At 48.9% G+C, this 17,998-nt stretch overlaps 1 protein-coding gene across 4 annotated transcripts in view; it reads left to right on the top strand.

Annotated features, from left to right (window-relative positions):
• Positions 1 to 12,189, top strand: part of AMHR2 (anti-Mullerian hormone receptor type 2) — a 35,002-nt gene extending 22,813 nt beyond the window's left edge. For all 4 annotated transcript variants that reach the window (XM_060252358.1, XM_060252357.1, XM_060252359.1 and 1 more), the window contains 2 exons: positions 9,852 to 9,988; positions 11,391 to 12,189. In XM_060252358.1, coding sequence (XP_060108341.1) covers positions 9,852 to 9,988; positions 11,391 to 11,522 — 269 coding nt within the window. In that variant the 3' untranslated portion in view covers positions 11,523 to 12,189. The remainder of the gene's footprint in view (positions 1 to 9,851; positions 9,989 to 11,390) is intronic.
• The last annotated feature ends 5,809 nt before the right edge of the window (positions 12,190 to 17,998 follow it).

Below are 17,998 nucleotides of genomic sequence, written 5' to 3'. Positions count from 1 at the left end.
TAAAATGCAAATGAATTTGTGCTGGGCTTTTTCTACAAAAAAAGCCCTGGGCATAGCCAATCAGAAGCCTGCTGGGCAAGAGCCTCAACTGGCCCCACCCACTTTTTAAAAACACTTGGTGAGCACCATGGACAGGCAGCACATTGGGGGACCCCCTGCTTTAGGTCATTACAAAACCATGTTCCTCATTACTAGATATGTACAAAAGGTTCAATGGGAATAGAACCTATAAATTGCCCAGGATTAAACTAATTTCAGTTCATTTATTAGCTCGTTTTAAATGAGCTCATATTGGCTTGTTTACAGATCACAAGCCTTGAAAAAATACACATATTAAGCTTCTTACAATGAGCTTAAATGAAGCGATCACCTATATAAGAACATGGAGGGAAGGAGGACAAATATGCCCCTTGGAGGAATGGTGGGATAAAAATGTTATAAATAAGGGCTGGGCCTTTTGTAGAAAAAGCCCAGCAGGAACTCATTTGCAATAAGTTCACACCCCTGACACCAAGTCAGCTGGAACTGCATTCCTGTGTGTTCCTGCTCAAAAAAAATCCCTGAATAAGGGCATGTGTTTATCCAAATCAAACAGAAAGCAATTTGTCTTTTCAAAATCCACTTGCCTAGTAGGGTTTCCAATCCCCAGGTGGGGGCAGAGGATCTCCCGGTTTGGAGGCTCTCCCCACGCTTCAGGATTATCAAAAAGCAGGGAAGGGGGAAGGAAATGTCTGCTGGGCACTCCAGTATTCCCTATGGATACTGATTCCCATAGGAAATAATGGAGAATTGATCCGCAGGTATCTGGGGTATCTGGGGCTCTGGGGGGGCCTGTTTTTTGAGTTACAGGCACCAAATTTTCAGTAAAGCATCCAGTGCCTCTCCCCAAAATACTCCCCAAATTTAAAAAAGTTTGGATCAGGGAGTCCAGTTCTATGAGCCCCCAAAGAAGGTGCCTTTCATTATTTCCTATGGAAGAAAGGTATTTAAAAAGGTGTGCAATCCCTTTAAATATGAGAGCCACAGCTCCCTTTGGAGTTCAGTGATGCTTGTCACACCCTTGCTCCTGGCTCCACCCCCAAAGTCCCCAGATATTTCTTGAATTGGACTTGGCAACCCTATTGCCTAGTAATCCTTCTCTCTAGCAAATCTCTCTCAGGTAGCCTGACTTGTTCCAACTGCTGTTAAGTAGCAGAGGTGCAGCAGTAGGCTGGGCTAGAAACTCAAATACCCTGTCAGAGTTTGGGCCAACACCATTCTCTTTCTCTCACAGCCTGTTTCAAGAGGTTGGTCTGAGGAGAACAAATATGCCCTTGGAGGAAGGGTGGGATAAAAAGGTTATAAATGAAGGCATGTGTTTATCCAAATCAAACAGAAAGCAATTCATCTTTTCAAAATCCACTTGCCTACTAATCCTTCTCTCTAGAAAATTTCTCTCAGGTAGCCTATATAGGGAACATTATAGTATGTAGAGAGCTAGATTTTCTGGGGGCCCTTTCCTTGATCACATAGTTGTTAGTCTACTTGGACTTTTTGTATTTGCCATTGAAATTAGCTGAGGGCATTGTCTAAATTCATAAAGTAGCAGCTTTCCTTTGTAAGCAGCACATAAGGTCTTTAAAAAATTCTTGTTAACAATCCATATTGAAGAAGAACACTATCAGTGAGAGAATCATGATTTGCATGTTTGTGGGTCTCAAGCACAGATTTTTTTTTTCCCACTGTCTCTGGGTCTGCTCTAGCTAGGTGGGTTATAACGCTGAATAAGGCTTCCCTACCACTTTTAGCCCAGCTCTTCTCAGCAGCCTCTTCCAGCAGACACTGGGTATTGATTCCTGGCTTTCTCTTTGTAACTTGAACTGGTACAATACGGCACTCCATGCTCTCCTTGCTTAATGGAAGGGAGGGTGCTTCCTGTATTAACAGACAGTGTGGCAAATAAACCAGCAAAGCTGGCTTTATGTTTTTTTCCAAAAAGTTAATGTCAATCAAACTGCATGTTCCATATTTTTGAGCAATTTTCTTGCCAACAGAGATGTTAGCTGTGGAGATCACTAGCTTATCTCTTATGTCCTGAGAAAAATTTCAAACAGCCAGAGGTAATGAATTCCATTGTGATGCTGTTCCCTTTTAAGAAGAGATGCTCACTTAAAACGTACAGAGAAACGGAGAACCTGTTTAACTAAAAAAAAAAAGATGCAGTGATGACCCAGGGTCACCCAATGAAATTCATGGCTGAATAAGGATTTGTACATGGCAGTCCTCAGTGACTTGATATGCCCCAGTGAATCAGAGGAGGTTTAAAACAGTGATCCCCAATGTGGTAGCCATAGGTGCCATGGAGCCCCCAGTGTGTTTCCAAGCACCTGCTTGCTTCTCTCCCAGAGCCTCTCTTCTTCAAAGCAAGAAACCAAATGGGACTACTTTCCACCTCACTGGAATAGGAAATTCTTCAGAAAACCCCAGGATGTATCACTTTTGGATCTTCAGGGAATGCTCACTCAGAAATAGCTGCTCCCATGATAGGAGGATGCTTAGCTTGGGATTTCCTAATCTTCTGTAATTACACCCTCTGGCAGCCATTTTGTTATTGGTCTCTCTCCCACGGCAGTCATTTTGTAGTGCCGTCCATTGCCAGGTCCAAATCAAAAAATATCTGGGGATTTTAGGGGTGGAGTCAGGAGCAAGGTTATGACAAGCATGATTGAACTCTGAAGGGAATTCTGGCCATTGCATTTAAAGGGACCATATTCCTTTTAAATGCCTTCCCTCTATTGGAAATAATATAGGAGCACCTTCTTTTGGGGCTCATGTAATTGGGCCCTCTGGTCCAATCTTTTTAAAACTTGGGGGTTTTCTTGATGAGAGGCACTAGATACTATGCTGAAAATTTGGTTCCTCTACCTAAAAAACCAGCACAACAGCTCCACCCCTGAGCCCCAGATACCCACAGATCAATTCCCCATTATACCCTATGGGGACAAGTGTCCAGAGTATATAATGGAGTGCCCAATGGACATCTCCCAGCTTTCTGCTAACCCTGATGTGGGCGGAATGCCTCCAAAACCAGGGGATCCCCTGCCCCAGCTGGGGATTGGCAACTCTCTGTCCACTAATTTTGCTTAAAATTTCAAAACTGCCTATAGAATTCTCGAGGTTGGGGACTCCTTAACTCATCCGATTAAAAGTTGAGAAAGTGAAGGGCTCTTGGAGGTAAAGTACTTTCCTGACCTACTTCCTCCACTGCAGTATGGTTCTCTTCCCCTATCCAGTTCCTGTCTCTCCTGTTTCAGTCTCTCATCTACCATTCCCTTGCCCAACTATATTAAACCAGAATACCACAGGAGTCTTCAAGTTATTGTATTTTCTTGTCAAATACACTGAAGCCTGAGCACTGGGAAAACAGACGTGCTTCCTCAAGAAGGGTTTTTTGTTCCCCCCAGAATGAATGCCAGCTGTATATTTATTCTGCTATAAACTGGTTGTTCAGAGAGTCCCACAATGTGTAAATATAATAATAGTAATCATTTGCATTTGTTGGGTCATTATCCCTCTGCCATTAAATAGTAACAGACATACAGCTGCCAAACTCCAGGTGGAGCCTCAATAGGGCTGCCAGTTCTGGGTTGGAAAATACCTGGAGACTTTGGGGGGTGGATCTGGGAGAAAGCGGGGTTTGGGAAGGGGAGGGGCCTCCGCAGGGTACAATGCCATAGAGTCCACCCTTCAAAGCAGCCATTTTCTCCAGGGGAGCTGATCTCTGCCAGCTGAAAATCAATTGTAAAAGTGGGAGGTTTCCAGGCCGCACCTGGAGGCTGAGAAACACTTACAAACTGCAAACCATGTAAAGATACTGACCAACAACTTCAAAGTAACACTTTACTCCACACTTTTATTTATATTTCTAACTATATATGGATCATATACTCCAATATTCACAATACTTAATTTACACAAAGTCTCTCAAAGTATTTCCAATCCTCTTGAAAAAACAGTCCTCAAAAACGTTGACTCCAAAGCGGACGTAGCTCAAGTGAAAGACACTTGATGTGCTTCTTTCACCTTCCTGAAGACCAGAATTTCATTCCTTCACAGTGAAGTGGATAGACACAGCAATTTCTCCGTCCCTGTAAAGTACTGGGGTCGAAGCAGTAAGAGACCAGAGTCGGAGAGTGATTTCAGCAAGCTTTACTTCAGGAACACAACACAGACTGAGCTCTATTCAAACCTCCCGCTCCTTTATACAATTCTTGCCCCCTTCTGATTGGTCCTTAACTATGTACATGGATTGGCTATTTACAGGGGCCTAAGGGCCTATCAGGGTACAGTATGAGCCTAGATGTTGATTGGCTACTTATGTTTCAATCCTTCCCCTGATTGGGCACGCTTAGGCCTTCTCTGGAACCCTGGTGTGGAGTACAAGCTTTGGCTTGTTCAGCTTCCCTCCAAAAGTAACAGTTTTCCCATTTGAGCCTAGGACACAACACCCCTCCCCCCATAGTTCCAGCTATCAGGTGACATAGTCCTGGAGATATGCCGGAGGGCGGCGGTCTCGTGTCGAGCGTCGGAGCTCCGAGGGGACTGAGCGTTCCGACTTGGTTGGTGGTTCCGCGGCTGCAGAGCTGGAGACATCTGGGACGGCGGCCCCGGGAGACCTGGGTTCAGCTGCGCGGTCGGGGGTCTCCTCCTGCTGGGCCGAAGCGGGCTCCACGGAACCCTGTTCTGTGTCAGGCTCAAGGGTCTTACGTTGTCCGGATCTGGAGCCTCTGACCTTGGCTCCCCGGCAGGCAGGCGACCACGGAGTTGGTTGATGTGTCGCCTCAGGAGATGTCCACCCTCCAACGTCACTGCATAGGAGACCGGTCCGGTGACGTGGTCCACCTTTCCAGGGAGCCAGGCGGGGCCAGTGGTGGCATAGTTCCGTGCCCACACTGTCTCACCTGGGTAGAACCCTCTGGGGGCTTTAAGGTGTTCCGGCGCCGGTCGCCTGTCTGGGGCTCGGTCAGGGTGCAGCTTGTCCAGCAGGGTGGTGATGCGGCAGCCCATGAGGAGTTCGGCTGGACTGCGACCTGTGGAGGCGGTGGGTGTGGTCCGGTAGGCCATTAGGAAACACGCCATGTCTTTTGGCCAGTCTGAGGGGCCCAGACGGTTCAAGGCCTCCTTTGCCGTGTGCACCATCCGCTCTGCCTGGCCATTGGTGGCTGGATGAAACGGGGCAGAGCGAATGTGCCTGATGAGGTTCCTGGCTAAGAAGTCCTGGAACACTGCGGACGTGAATGCTGTGCCGTTGTCAGTGACGATGGTCTCCGGCAACCCGTGGATTGCAAAGATGGCCCTCAGAGCCGTGATGGTCGCCTGCGATGATGGCGAGGGCACCTGGACCACCTCCAACCACTTGGAGTATGAATCCACTAGTATGAGTAGAGGCCGCCCATGGAAGGGGCCAGCAAAGTCCATATGCAGTCTTGACCAGGGGGTTTTGGTGGATACCCATGGTTGCACTGGGCCATGTGGGGGGTCAGGCCTTGACACCTGGCATGTCGGGCACCTTTTAACCCAAGCCTCAATTTCTGCATCGAGGCCGGGCCACCAGACATAGCTCCGTGCGAGAGCCTTCATGCGGACTATGCCCGGGTGTGCCTCGTGCAGGGCTCTAAGCACTTGGTCTTGCAAGGGTTTGGGGATGACGACTCTGTTGCCCCATAGTAGGCAGCCTTTGTGGGTGGATAGTTCGTCTTTCCGGGCTGCAAACGGAGTAAATTCCGGCCCAGTCGAGCCCTTGGGCCACCCCCTCCCCACCCAGTCCAAGACACGGGAGAGGACTGGATCACGAGCGGAGCGGTCAGCAACGTCGCGGGCGAGCAATGGCCTGTCCGGAAGCATGTCCATCAGTAGGATCTGATGAGCTGGGGCTGGATCGGGATCCACGTCAGGCAAGGGCAAGCGGCTCAGGGCGTCAGCATGGCCCATTGCCTTGCCCGGGCGATGCACTAGGGTGTAAGTGTAGCCGGCTAGAAAAATGGACCAACGGAGGACCCGTGGGGACAACACCTGAGGGGTCTGCCGGTCTGATGCAAAGAGGCCCAAGAGGGGTTTGTGGTCCGTATAGAGGGTAAAGGGCTGGCCGTACATGTAATCATGAAATTTTTTGACGCCGGCCACAACTGCCAACCCTTCTTTGTCGATTTGGGCGTAGTTCCACTCCGCCAACGAGAGGGTCCGCGAGGGTCCGCGATAGGGACTTTGGTCCCATCAGGGAGTCAGTGGCCCAGAATTGCCCCCACGCCATAAGGGGATGCGTCGCATGCAAGGACCAAGGGCAGGGTCTTGTCGAAATGGGCAAGGACGGAGTTGGACATCAGGAGGCCCTTGATATCCTGGAAGGCTTTAGCGTGCTGGCGGCCCCACGCCCAGGGTCGGTTCTTGTCTAGAAGCCGGTGCAGGGGTTCGGCCACCGCTGCCTTGTGGGGGAGAAAAGCATGATAAAAGTTTAGGAGGCCGAGGAAGGCCTGGAGTTCTTGCTTGTTGGTGGGCGCTGGAGCATCTCTGATGGCACACAGCTTGGCGTCGGAGGGGTGGACCCCCTGGGCATCGATGGAGAACCCCAGGAATTCCACCCAATCCACGCCCAGGAGGCACTTCTCCAGTTTGACCTTGAGGCCGGCTGTTTCAAAACGTTGTAGGACTCCTCTAAGGCGGGCGGCGAATTCTTCAGGCGAGGCTGCAGCAATCAGCACATCATCGAAGAATGGAGTGACTCCGGGAAGTCCTTTTAAAAGAGAGTCCATGAGTTCCTGGAACAACTCCGGAGCCACACTCACGCCAAATTGCAACCGCTTTACTCTAAAGGCCCCCCGGTGGGTCACAATTGTTTGGGCGTTGGCCGTGGCCTCATCCACCGGCAGCTGTTGGTAAGCTTGGGCCAAGTCCAACTTGCCAAAAAATTTTGCGCCAGCTAGGGTGGCTAAAACGTGGCTGACGATGGGCACAGGGTATGCGTGGGCCTGAAGAGCCTTGTTGAGGGTGCACTTATAGTCTGCACAAATCCGCACCTCCCCACTGGGCTTGACTGGAGTCACGATGGGAGTTTCCCAGGTTGCGTGGGTGACAGGCTCTAGTATTCCCTGTGCAATCAGTTTATCCAGTTCCTCCTCAATTTTAGGCTTGAGCGCGAATGGAACTCGCCGCGCTTTAAGCCTAATAGGCCGCACTGTGGGGTCGAGGTGCAGTGTAACCGGGGGACCCATGTAGCAGCCCAAGGTGCCATCGAAAATGGCCGGGAACTCTTCACAAACCTTGTTAAAGTCCACTCCGACAGTCTTATTGACCCCCCTGATCTCTATTCCCAGAGGCTTGAACCAGTCAAGACCCAAAAGGTTTGTAAGGTGGTTCTTGACCACTAGCACTTGTAGCTGGCCCTTGAACCCCTTGTATTGGACTGGGACCGGGCCCACTCCCAAGATAGGCACCTTATTCTTCTGGAAGTCCACTAAGGTAAACTCCGGGTCCCTGAGACGAGGCCTCAGCCTGGTGGGGATTTTAAAAAATGTCTCTGCCGCTATAATAGATGATGCTGACCCAGAGTCCACCTCCATTTGGCAGGGCACCCCCCCCCCCCCGATCCCTACATTGATCCGGATTTTGGAGGGCCTGACTGGCGAGGGTAGGTACTGTACCGGGTATGGGTGGGCATGGAGAGCGTCGGTCTCGAAGTCTGGCTGGCCTTCGGAGTGCGCAGATCTTTGCGGGACGCGTGCTCGGGATGTGGATCTGCAGGCACAGGCGATGTGGCCTTCCTTGTTGCAGAGTCGACAGGTGGCATTCCGGAATCGGCAGGTCTTCCGCTCATGCTGGCCCCCGCAACTTGCACATGCAGGTGGTGTCTTGTGTCTCATGCCCTGTGGGACATGGGTGGTCTTCCTTCCTGCTGAACGATAGCCGGTTTGTAGAGCTCTGTCCTCATCCGAGTCCTCCATAGATGGTTCAGGGTTGATCTGGTGTGTCGCAGCCTGTCTTGTCAGCCGCGGCTCTGCTGATCTGCCCTTCTCCCAGCTGGTGGCCACGTCGATTGCCTTTGTTAGGTCGCACTCGGAGAGGGACAGGAGTTTCTGTACTAGTTTTTCGTCCCTCAAGCCCCATACAAACTGGTCGAGAAGGGCTTCGTTGAGGTCTGCGAAACTGCATCGGCTTGCCACCCGGCGCAGGCTTGTCAAGAACGCCATGGTGGTTTCACCTGCCTTCTGTGTCCTTTGTCGGAAGTCCCAGTGCCGGGTGAGCTTGGTTGGCTGGGGCTGGAAATACTTCTCCAGAGCGCTGATGATGTCGTCCACCGGCGTCTCTGAGAGCTTCCTGGGTTGGAGAAGAGCCCTGGCTAAGTCCACGGTCTCCGTGCCACACGTACTGATAAGCAGAGCTCTCTGCATGGTAGTCTCTGTAATCTTCCGGAAGGTCAGGTATGACTGGAAGCCTTTGACCCACAAATCCCACAGCTCGGGGCGATCGATGCTAAAGGGCTGCAGGAGGTTGGCTGAAGCCTCCATTCTTGGCAGCGTGTCTGGGCGGCTTGCGAGATGGGGTGTGCACAGAGCGGAGGTGCGGACCCAGATGGCTTGGATTTAGCCACCTTTCCGTGTTCCTGGTTCTGTTGCTGGTTCTTACTGGCATCCCATCCTCGTCGCCAGTGTAAAGTACTGGGGTCAACGCAGTAAGAGACCAGAGTCGGAGAGTGATTTCAGCAAGCTTTACTTCAGGAACACAACACAGACTGAGCTCTATTCAAACCTCCCACTCCTTTATACAATTCTTGCCCCCTTCTGATTGGTCCTTAACTATGTACATGGATTGGCTATTTACAGGGGCCTAAGGGCCTATCAGGGTACAGTATGAGCCTAGATGTTGATTGGCTACTTATGTTTCAATCCTTCCCCTGATTGGGCACGCTTAGGCCTTCTCTGGAACCCTGGTGTGGAGTACAAGCTTTGGCTTGTTCAGCTTCCCTCCAAAAGTAACAGTTCCCTCCAAAAGTAACAGTTCTCCCATTTGAGCCTAGGACACAACAGTTCCGAAGAATAAATTTCGTCACAGAACTAGGCCCATCTGGAGGCTGGCAACACTAGGCCTGAAGATCTCCCAGAATTACAACAGATAACAGAGATCCAAATAACAGAGATCAGGTCTCAAGAAAGTCACTGCTTTAGAGAGTGAACTCTGTGGTATTACACCCCACCAAGAGCTTTCCCTTCCCCAAAACCTGCCCTCCTCAGGCTGCATCCTGCAAATCTCCAGGAATTTCCCAGCCCAGAGTTGGTAATCCTAGTCAACGGGCTACTTCATATGCTTCCCACATGGAGGCCAAAGATCACTTCTGTTTCGCCTCACTCATCGGCATGACAGCTGTCATGTCTAAAAGCCACTCCACCTATGATTTAATTTCGTTATGTGTATTCCCCCATTTGTGTTGCTGGGCTGCACATTCCTTACAGTGTTCAGGCTGAGCATAAAGAACGCAGTTTTTAAACACAATGTCTACTGTATGGAAGCAATATAGCAGCCTACAAGTGGGGGCATAAATGTGGGAGCAGGGTCTATTTTACAGCACTGCCATATACAGAGAGTGGTTATGTAGGTATGCCAACTCTAGGGTTGGGAAACTCCTGGAGATATGAGGGTGGTGCCTCAGGAGGGAACTCAGCAGGGATCTGATACCATAGAGTCCACCCTCCAGTGAACTGATCTGCAGCCTGGAGATGACTTCTGGGAGATCTCTAGGCCCCACCTGGAGGCTGGCAACTCTGCCAGGACACATGAGTCACAAGCATGCTGTTTCTCTGACTTCACTTGTTCCTCTTCAGAAAGCAGCACTCCTGAGTTCCAGCTGGCCTATGAAGCAGAATTGGGCAGCAACCCGACATACAATGAACTGAGGAGGCTGGCTGTTGAAGAAAGGGGGAGACCGGCCATTCCACCTTCTTGGAGAAGGATGGGACAGGTAAACAAGAATCTGGAAAAGGATGGCTGCAGGAAACAGGAATCAATGTTCTGCCATCCAAAGGGGTGCTATTTGTCCTTGAAAGGGTAGCTTCTGTGAAAGCTCTCTCAGCCCCACCCACCTCCCAGGGTGTCTGTTGTGGGGGAAGAAGATAAAGGAGACTGTAAGCCGCTCTGAGTCTCTGATTCAGAGAGAAGGGCGTGGTAGAAATCTGCAATTCGTCTTCTTTTTCTGTTTAGAACTCACAGCCATTAATGGTTTGAAACTGGAGTGGGGTGGGGTGGGGAGGGGAGGGGATCAGGCCCATAGCTAACCAGGGACCCATCAAGCCTGGCCCCCTGACAATTTGGAGCTGCCCCTCTCCTATTCCCTTGCATGATCTCAATTGTGCAGAAGGGGCACCCAGAAGCAGCCACTGCCCCTCCCATGCTATTTAAAGGGTCCACAAAGCAACCCAGGGCAGCAGGAGGAGTCAGCAGCCTCCAGCACAATTTAAAGAGCCCCCTCCTCTTGCAGCCCCCCATGGCCCCCTCCCCCTGTAGTCTCTAGCTATGAGGCAGGGGGGGGGATGAACTTGATAAAAGCAAAATTGACAAAGCGCATACAACTTTTGATTGGTCTGCCTGCCTGCCTACCATTCCCACACACATCAATGTCAGTCTCTTGTGGCACAATGAATGCCTAAAGACACCGGGGGGGGGGAACCCTTACTGGAGGCTGGCAACCCTTATCCTACCATTAAAATGGACTGGGTGCCACCGTGGTCATAGGGGCGGTTGCCAACCTCCAGGTAATGGCTGGAGATCCTCCACTATTACAACTGAGATTGGTTCACCTGGAAAAAATGGCCACTGTGGAAGGTGGACTCTATGGCATTATACCCCACTGAGGTCCCTCCTCAGGTTCCACCCCCAAATCTCCAGTTATTTCCCAACCTGGAGCTGGCAACCCTAGAGTCAGCTTTCTGTCTACTTGAGAACACTGATTCTCTGCATAGACAGGCCCGGCGCTAGAGGTTCTTCTGCCCCAGGCCGAACCCCGCCCCCTGCCCCCCCAGTGTTCTATTTGTGTGCCCTGATGACGTCACCCCCCTCTCACTTTGCTGAGGCCTCCTGAGCCTCAGGAAGCCTCAGTGAAGTCAGAAAGGCAGCGGGTGCACTCAGAGCTGGGCTCTGAGCACGCTCACTGCCACGCTCCCCCCCGGACTTTGCAGAGCCTTCCTGAGCCTCGGCGAAGTCAGAAAGGCAGCACAGCATGAGGAGAGGCCAGGTGGTGCCCTAGGCAGCTGCCTACTTGGCCTACTCCCACGCGCTGGCCCTGAGCTTAGATCCTGGCATCTGCAGTGACACTTCCCACCCCAATGAATCATTCCTTAACAAACCTTCCTCATCTCTGTCCTTAGGTTTCTGTCTGCCTACAAGAACTTCTGGAGGACTGCTGGGACCCAGAGCCAGAAGCTCGCTTGCAAGCTCAATGTGCCCAAGATAGGCTGCAGATGCTGGGTGCTGCAGATGTCACAAAAGAGTGCTGTTGAGATCCAAGTATTAGCATTCCACACATTTTACTTGCCTGGACGTCAGGCGGAGGCTTCTTTTGCCTTTAGGGCAGGGCAACAGAGGCCCTTAGGGAAAGTCCTTCCAGGCGCAACTTTACTATAGGATCTAATCTGAATTCCATCACAGTAGGAAGGATGTGTCTCTTGGTCCTGTGAAGCCTATGTGCCTCTGCCCACTTAATCAACTTGAAGTAACACTGAGTATAAACCTAGAGCTGCCAGCCTTTGGTTAGGAAATACCTGGAGATTTTGGGGGTGGAGCCTGAAGAGGGTGGGTTTGGGGATGGGAGGGGCCTCAGCAAGGTACAATGCCATAGAGTCCAGCCTCCAAAACAGCCATTTTTCTCCAGGGGAGCTGATCTCTGTTACCTGGAGATCAGTTGTAAAAACTGGAGATCTCCAGGTCCTACCTGGAGGCTGGCAACCCTATCACTGCTAGGGATGTACATTCCAGTGCAGCTGATGAAGTCACCTCTGACTCCCCTGAGTTGAACTTTATCATTCCTAAAGAGCATTTTCGTTATAAATTTGAATGTGTACCGCTTATTGTATTTTTTAATCTCATTTGCTTAGATACATTGAATTTACAAACAATAATTATAAAATATACAATTTTATATTGATAAAATACACAATTTTTAGTTAATTATTTGAAGTACTGTATTATTGGCAGTTATACACAATGTTTCTATTCTTTGTGGGTTGTACCAACTGGAAGTTGGCAACCCAAGATCTAACTCAATATCTGGTGGGCACCAGTGCCCTGTGCTGCTTCTTGTCACTTTCTATGTTTAGCAGGAACAGAATATATGCGAATTCATCCCCCCCCCATAAAGGGGATTCATTTGCATGATAGAGACAGATCTCAGAATTTTGCTCATGATGCAGAATATTTTAACATGCTAAGTGCATGCAAGGTTGGACATGTGCTCCATTTGCCTCTTGCAGCCCCCCGTGACTCTCAAACAAGAGAAGAGAGCCTTCTATATAACACAACCCCCTTGAAAAGTAATATCGCATTTAGCCATTCTTGAGGAGAGCCTTGCATGGGGTTTCTGGAAGAGCTGACATTGGCCTGGTTAGAACTAAAGATCTGTAGATTTGCCAGGCTTGACACCAGTTCCTGGCTGCCAGCAGAGGTAGAGCTGTCCATCTAGACCTTTGATGGCATAACATACACATTTAGACAAATACAGAGGGGAAAAAAGGTTTAAACATTTGAAATAAAACCAAAACATATACATAAATTACATATACAGTCATACATGGTCAGATTTAAATTTAAGAATATCTGCCCAAAAGTTTGCTACAGCTTTAGTAATTCCCAATTTAGTATCATTCAATAAATGTCGACAGGGGCAGATTAGTCCAGTAATCAGGCGACAGAGAGCTTTCCAAATAATTTCTTACGGAAGTTATCATACAAGTGGCAGTCAAGCAGTATATGTTGAAGCAGAGCTAGCAAAGCTATAAGGCAGGGGTGACCAAACTTGCTTAGCATAAGAGCCACATAGAATAAACATCAGATGTTTGAGGGTCACAAGATGTGAGGATCAGATGTTTGAGAGCTGCGAGGAAGGGAGGGAGGAAGAAAGGCAAATAGGTGGGGAAGTGGAAGGTAAAAAGAAAGCAACTTTAAATGCCTTCTCTAAGCCACCAGCTGGCTTGGAGAATGCATTTAAAGAGACAAATACCTTCTTAAAGCCAGCCAATGTTGCAGTGGGGGCTTCAAGAGCCATAAAATATGTGTGAAAGAGCCACATGTAGCTCCCAAGTCACAGTTTGGCCACCCCCGCAGAAGGTGTCTTGCCTACTCTTTTTGCTCACCGCTCCTGGATTCCAATCATCCCTCCTCCAGTATCCAAATAATCCTCTCACTTCATTCTTCAAGAAACTGCTGGTTTACCTGGGCTTTCCCCAACTGACAGGCCTCGTCCCTCCCCTCCCCCTGTTGGGTCTAATTTTTAAATGTAAGCCTGCAGGCATGGTTGTGTATACTTTTATTTCTGCAAATCCTGAAGCATGCTATAAATGCTGAACAAAAAAAAAGAGATGCCAATACTACTAAGCATTTATATGGCACTTAAGAGCACATCCCATACACTGCCTTACAACAGTTCTGGAAACTACGGTAAGCATTATTACCTTCCTGCTGTCAATGGGGTGCTGTAGTTAGGAGAAGAAAGAACTCGCCTACTGAGTGAGTTCATGTCAGAAGTGAGATTCAGTCAGACTAGGAACTTCTCAATCCATAGTTTGGTCAGGTGTTATTGTATTGTTATTGTATTGGTCAGAGGGTGTTATTGTGTTGGTCAGACAAGTCACAACACCAGCGCTAGCCAATAGGTGACTGTGCCGTGCATTGTGTACCATCATTCTATACAAAATGTCCATTTTTCTCAGAGAAGGGGACAACATCATAAGATTCAGTTATTTTCCAAGCAGGCTGCAATGTGGTGTGTCGGGTTTGTTTGTTTTAACAAACCATATCTCATAGGCTAACAAACAGTGTGGTTTAATGGACGGAGGAATGAAACTTTGGCCAGAGAGATTTGGTTCAAATCCCTGCACAAGCAACAACTCCCCCTAACTTCTTTGGGTTGTTTATGAATAAACTGGGATGCTCCTCTATAATATATAAACGCCCCTGAGCTCCTTTGAAAGAGATTAATGGGGTAAAACAAAGATCTGTTATGCTCTGCTCCAAGTCTACAGGAGGGTATCAAACAGAGCACAAAGTTCTGCCGCTCAGCTAGGCTCCCCCTTTGACCTTCAGCTGTCGAGCAGAATTGCATTCTTTGCAGGCTCATCAGAGGAGAATGGGAGGGGTGTGTTTCTATATCTTGCACTCGGCTATTTGGCTGAATGCCAGGAGCAACCAGAAATGCAAGGCCTGGATCTTTGGCACAGGTGTTTACACAGACAGCAGACTCTGCTCTCTGGACTGGAGCCTGACCATAAAAAGCAGGGTCCTTTTTACATAGTGAGTGTCACACAATGGAGGTTTAACTTAACACAAAGAGGTGTGTAAGGTACTGTTCGAGAGCATTTGTAAAATGAAGCACTGATTCCCCCCCCCCCTTCTTAATCCATGTTAATGTGCACAAAAATCAAAAGGCTATTTGATGCAGTCACCGCAGAGCACTTTGGATGTGTGGTATGGTTTTGTCGAAGTGGCTCATCACCCAGAAAGGGGTTGCTAAAGTATACCCTTGTACCAGAGGTTTTTTTGAGCAGGAATGCACAGGAACACAGTTCTGGCTGGTTGGCATTGGGGTGTGTGGCCTAATATGCAAATGAGTTCCTGCTGGGCTTTTTCTACAGAAAAGCCCTGTATGGGACAGTGATGTCAGGGGTGTGTGGCCTAGTATGCAAATGAGTTCCTGCTGGGCCTTTTCTACAAAAAAAGCCTTGCCTTGCACCATGTCTTGTTCAAGTAGAAACACCAGCTGGGACAGTCACTTGGTTCAAGGGGCTACTTGCAGTGACATTCTCGTGCTTCCACTTGCACACGTGGAAATGTTCAGTGGGAATCCAACCCTGTGAATGTAATAATATCATTCAACTGCCATTGTGAGATGAGGGATGGCAGGAGGTGGGTGGGTGTTGGCAGGAGATGCCTTTGGGATGGAAAGCAGTCCAGGCATCTTTATGGCTAGGAAGAAGGGGAAAAGATGCTCTTTGCCAGATACAGAGCATCCTTTCCCAACAGGGAGGGATAACATGCCAACCCTTTGATGTGATAACACTTCTTGATTGAAGGGTACAGGTTTGCCAAGGCTTAGCACCCAGATTGGCTGAAGAAGACCCCAGGACACACATGGGTTAGGGTCTGAAAAGGAGCTCCTACTTGGGGCTCCTTCTTGGTTTGAGCTGATGGGGGGCTGGCTCCTTGCTGGGAACTCCTCAGAGTGGGTGTTTTGCCATAAAGAATGACAGAGAGGAATAATGCTAAACAGAGTTGCAGATGCACCTGGACAGGAGCATCCTGCAGGTACCCAAATCAGAAGCAACCTGGATTGTAAGTACTTTGGTAAGTACTTAGTGCGCTTCGATCCTGTCTTTTGCAATACCCTAAGTTTGTGCCTTGTAGAAATAAAGTTCTGTTTAACTCGAGAGGGTCTCACAAATCCTTACCCACCTGCCTGGCTCCTTGGCATGCTACTGAGTTAGACCTCTGAGAGGTCAGCTTCAGGCAACCACATGTGGGGAAGGCTGCATTCTACTGAAAGTGGTGGTGGCAACCAAAAAGGGGGGGGGGGGGAGACAGAAACAATGGTTAGTCTTGCTCCATGACATGACAGAGAAAATGCTAGCAATGTCAGGCAATCAGTCTGTTAAATATATCTATGGAGATCTGCTATAAAGTCACGTGGGAAACTTATCAAGGATGACACAGTATATTCTGAGAGCAGAACTCGACAGGATAGCAAACATAAGGTTGTTACCAAAAACTGGTGACCAGTGTTTCCTCTAAGCTGAGTTAGCATGAGCTCACAGATTTTAAGTCTCCAGCTCATACATTTTTGTCTTAGCTCAGGAAGGATGACCCCAGAGCACACTAATTTATGCAGTAGCTCACAACTTTAATGCCAGTAGCTCACAAAGTAGAATTTTTGCTCACAAGACTCTGCAGCTTAGAGGGAACATTGCTGGTGTTCTCCTCTCCTCCGTAAGATGAAGTGAAAATTTATGATGACATCAAATCAAGCATTTCCAACCTCCCCCCCCCCCGCCCCAACAGCCACTAATGTGGAACAAGGAATAATGTACATTGTTCTGTCATGGTACAGAGGGGGGGGGGGGCAGTCCTGAAATGGGCTCACCTCTTTGGTGGCAGACTGCATTTGTAGTTGACTCAAGTTCTCTCCCAAGACAGTATTTTTCATTCTCTTCAAATTAGAATTTGCGATATTAACCTTCAGGTGAGACCTGCTGTTCTCCCAAAATTACAACTGCTCTCCAGTCTACAGTGAGCTGTTTCCCTGGAGAAAATGGCAGTTTCAGAAGGCAGACGATATGATATACTACAGGGAAAAACAGAAGTCCTATATCCCTGCTTAACTCCCTCCCCGAATTCTCCCCTCCATAGGCACCACTCCAAAGTCTCCAGGGATTTCTCAAGCCACAGTTGGCAACCCTACATTGCCATTGCAACTCTAACTGAAAGCAGCCCTGTGCTGTCTCTAAGGGCACAGTGAGATGAAGGGCAGTGGAGCTAGCAGGAGTAATCCCAACACTTCTTTCCCTACCCCATGCAATTAGATGTGCTCTGGGATTGTCAATATAAGGACTGTATTGTTCCTTAATACAGGAGGGTGGGGAATCAAGAGTTATGTTCTCTTTCAGGCCCACGCAGTGTGTGATCTATCAAGCCAAATTCAGCTCACAGCTATGCTGTGTTCTGCAAGACATTTGTCAGTCCCCCCCAATTCATATCAGAACACAAACAAACACACAAACCAAAAACCCTGTTTTTACTGAGCTCCTCTCCACATGGGCTTTTACATGACTGGCTTTGTTTGAACTACAAATGCTGATATGTTATCTCTTTGCTGTTTGTGAAAACACTGCCAGAGGAAAGGAGTTATTTCCAACGCAGCCCCTGGCACCTGTAAAGAACTGTAGTCTTCAACTCATGGGCCTGCTTGGGTTGTCAACCTTTAGGTGGGGCCTGGAGATCTCCTGGAATTACAGCTGACAAACAAAGATCAGCTCCCCTGCAGACACAGGCTGCTTTGGAGGGTCCCCACTGAGCTCGCTCCTCTCCCCAAACTCCACCTCCGTATCTCCAGGAATTTCCCAGACTAGATTTGGCAACCCTAACAGGACAGGTGGAAGCTGGTTAGGCCCCACCAGGAGGTTGGTAACTCTTTACTGGAAAAGCACCACGATTCCTACTGAATGCACAGTTTAGTCTAAATGAACGACACCTTATCAGCATCAAATCTTCTATTCCTCCAGTAATTCTGTGTGGGAATATAAACTCAGGAATTAGATAAACCTACTAAGAAAGAGCGCCTGAGCCCTCTAAGATTCCCTCCGCTCTCCAGCTTCCTTTCTTATTTATGCATACCCTGTTTGAGGAGTTATTTACTGGAAGGCCCTCCGGCTGTGACGCAATGTCCGAAAGACGTCTCTTCTGGCCTATTGGAAGTTGCCATTGTAGATTGTGAGCCAATCGGACTCAGGGATTCGGAGACGGAGCCAGGTGCAAGGAAGCCTTCCAGGAAGCGGCAGCTGCAGTTTTGTGCGGAGGCGGAGAAGCAGAAGTCAAAGGGAATTCTAGGCGAAGGTAGTCGAGTCGCTTGTCGTTTCGGTGGTTGGGGATGGGTTCATGCAGCGGAGGGATTTCTTTGGGGACTGTTTCTATCTAGCATTGCAAAGCCAGTCTTCTGTTTCTACCTGTTTCTTTAAGGTGCATTTCTATCCCATGTATCCTTCCTTGGGAATAC

The sequence above is a fragment of the Heteronotia binoei genome, chromosome 13, assembly GCF_032191835.1.
Source record: "Heteronotia binoei isolate CCM8104 ecotype False Entrance Well chromosome 13, APGP_CSIRO_Hbin_v1, whole genome shotgun sequence".
NCBI classification, from domain to species: domain Eukaryota; kingdom Metazoa; phylum Chordata; class Lepidosauria; order Squamata; family Gekkonidae; genus Heteronotia; species Heteronotia binoei.
The sequence above is the reverse complement of the archived record's forward strand: the minus strand, read 5'-3'. Positions and strand labels throughout refer to the sequence as shown.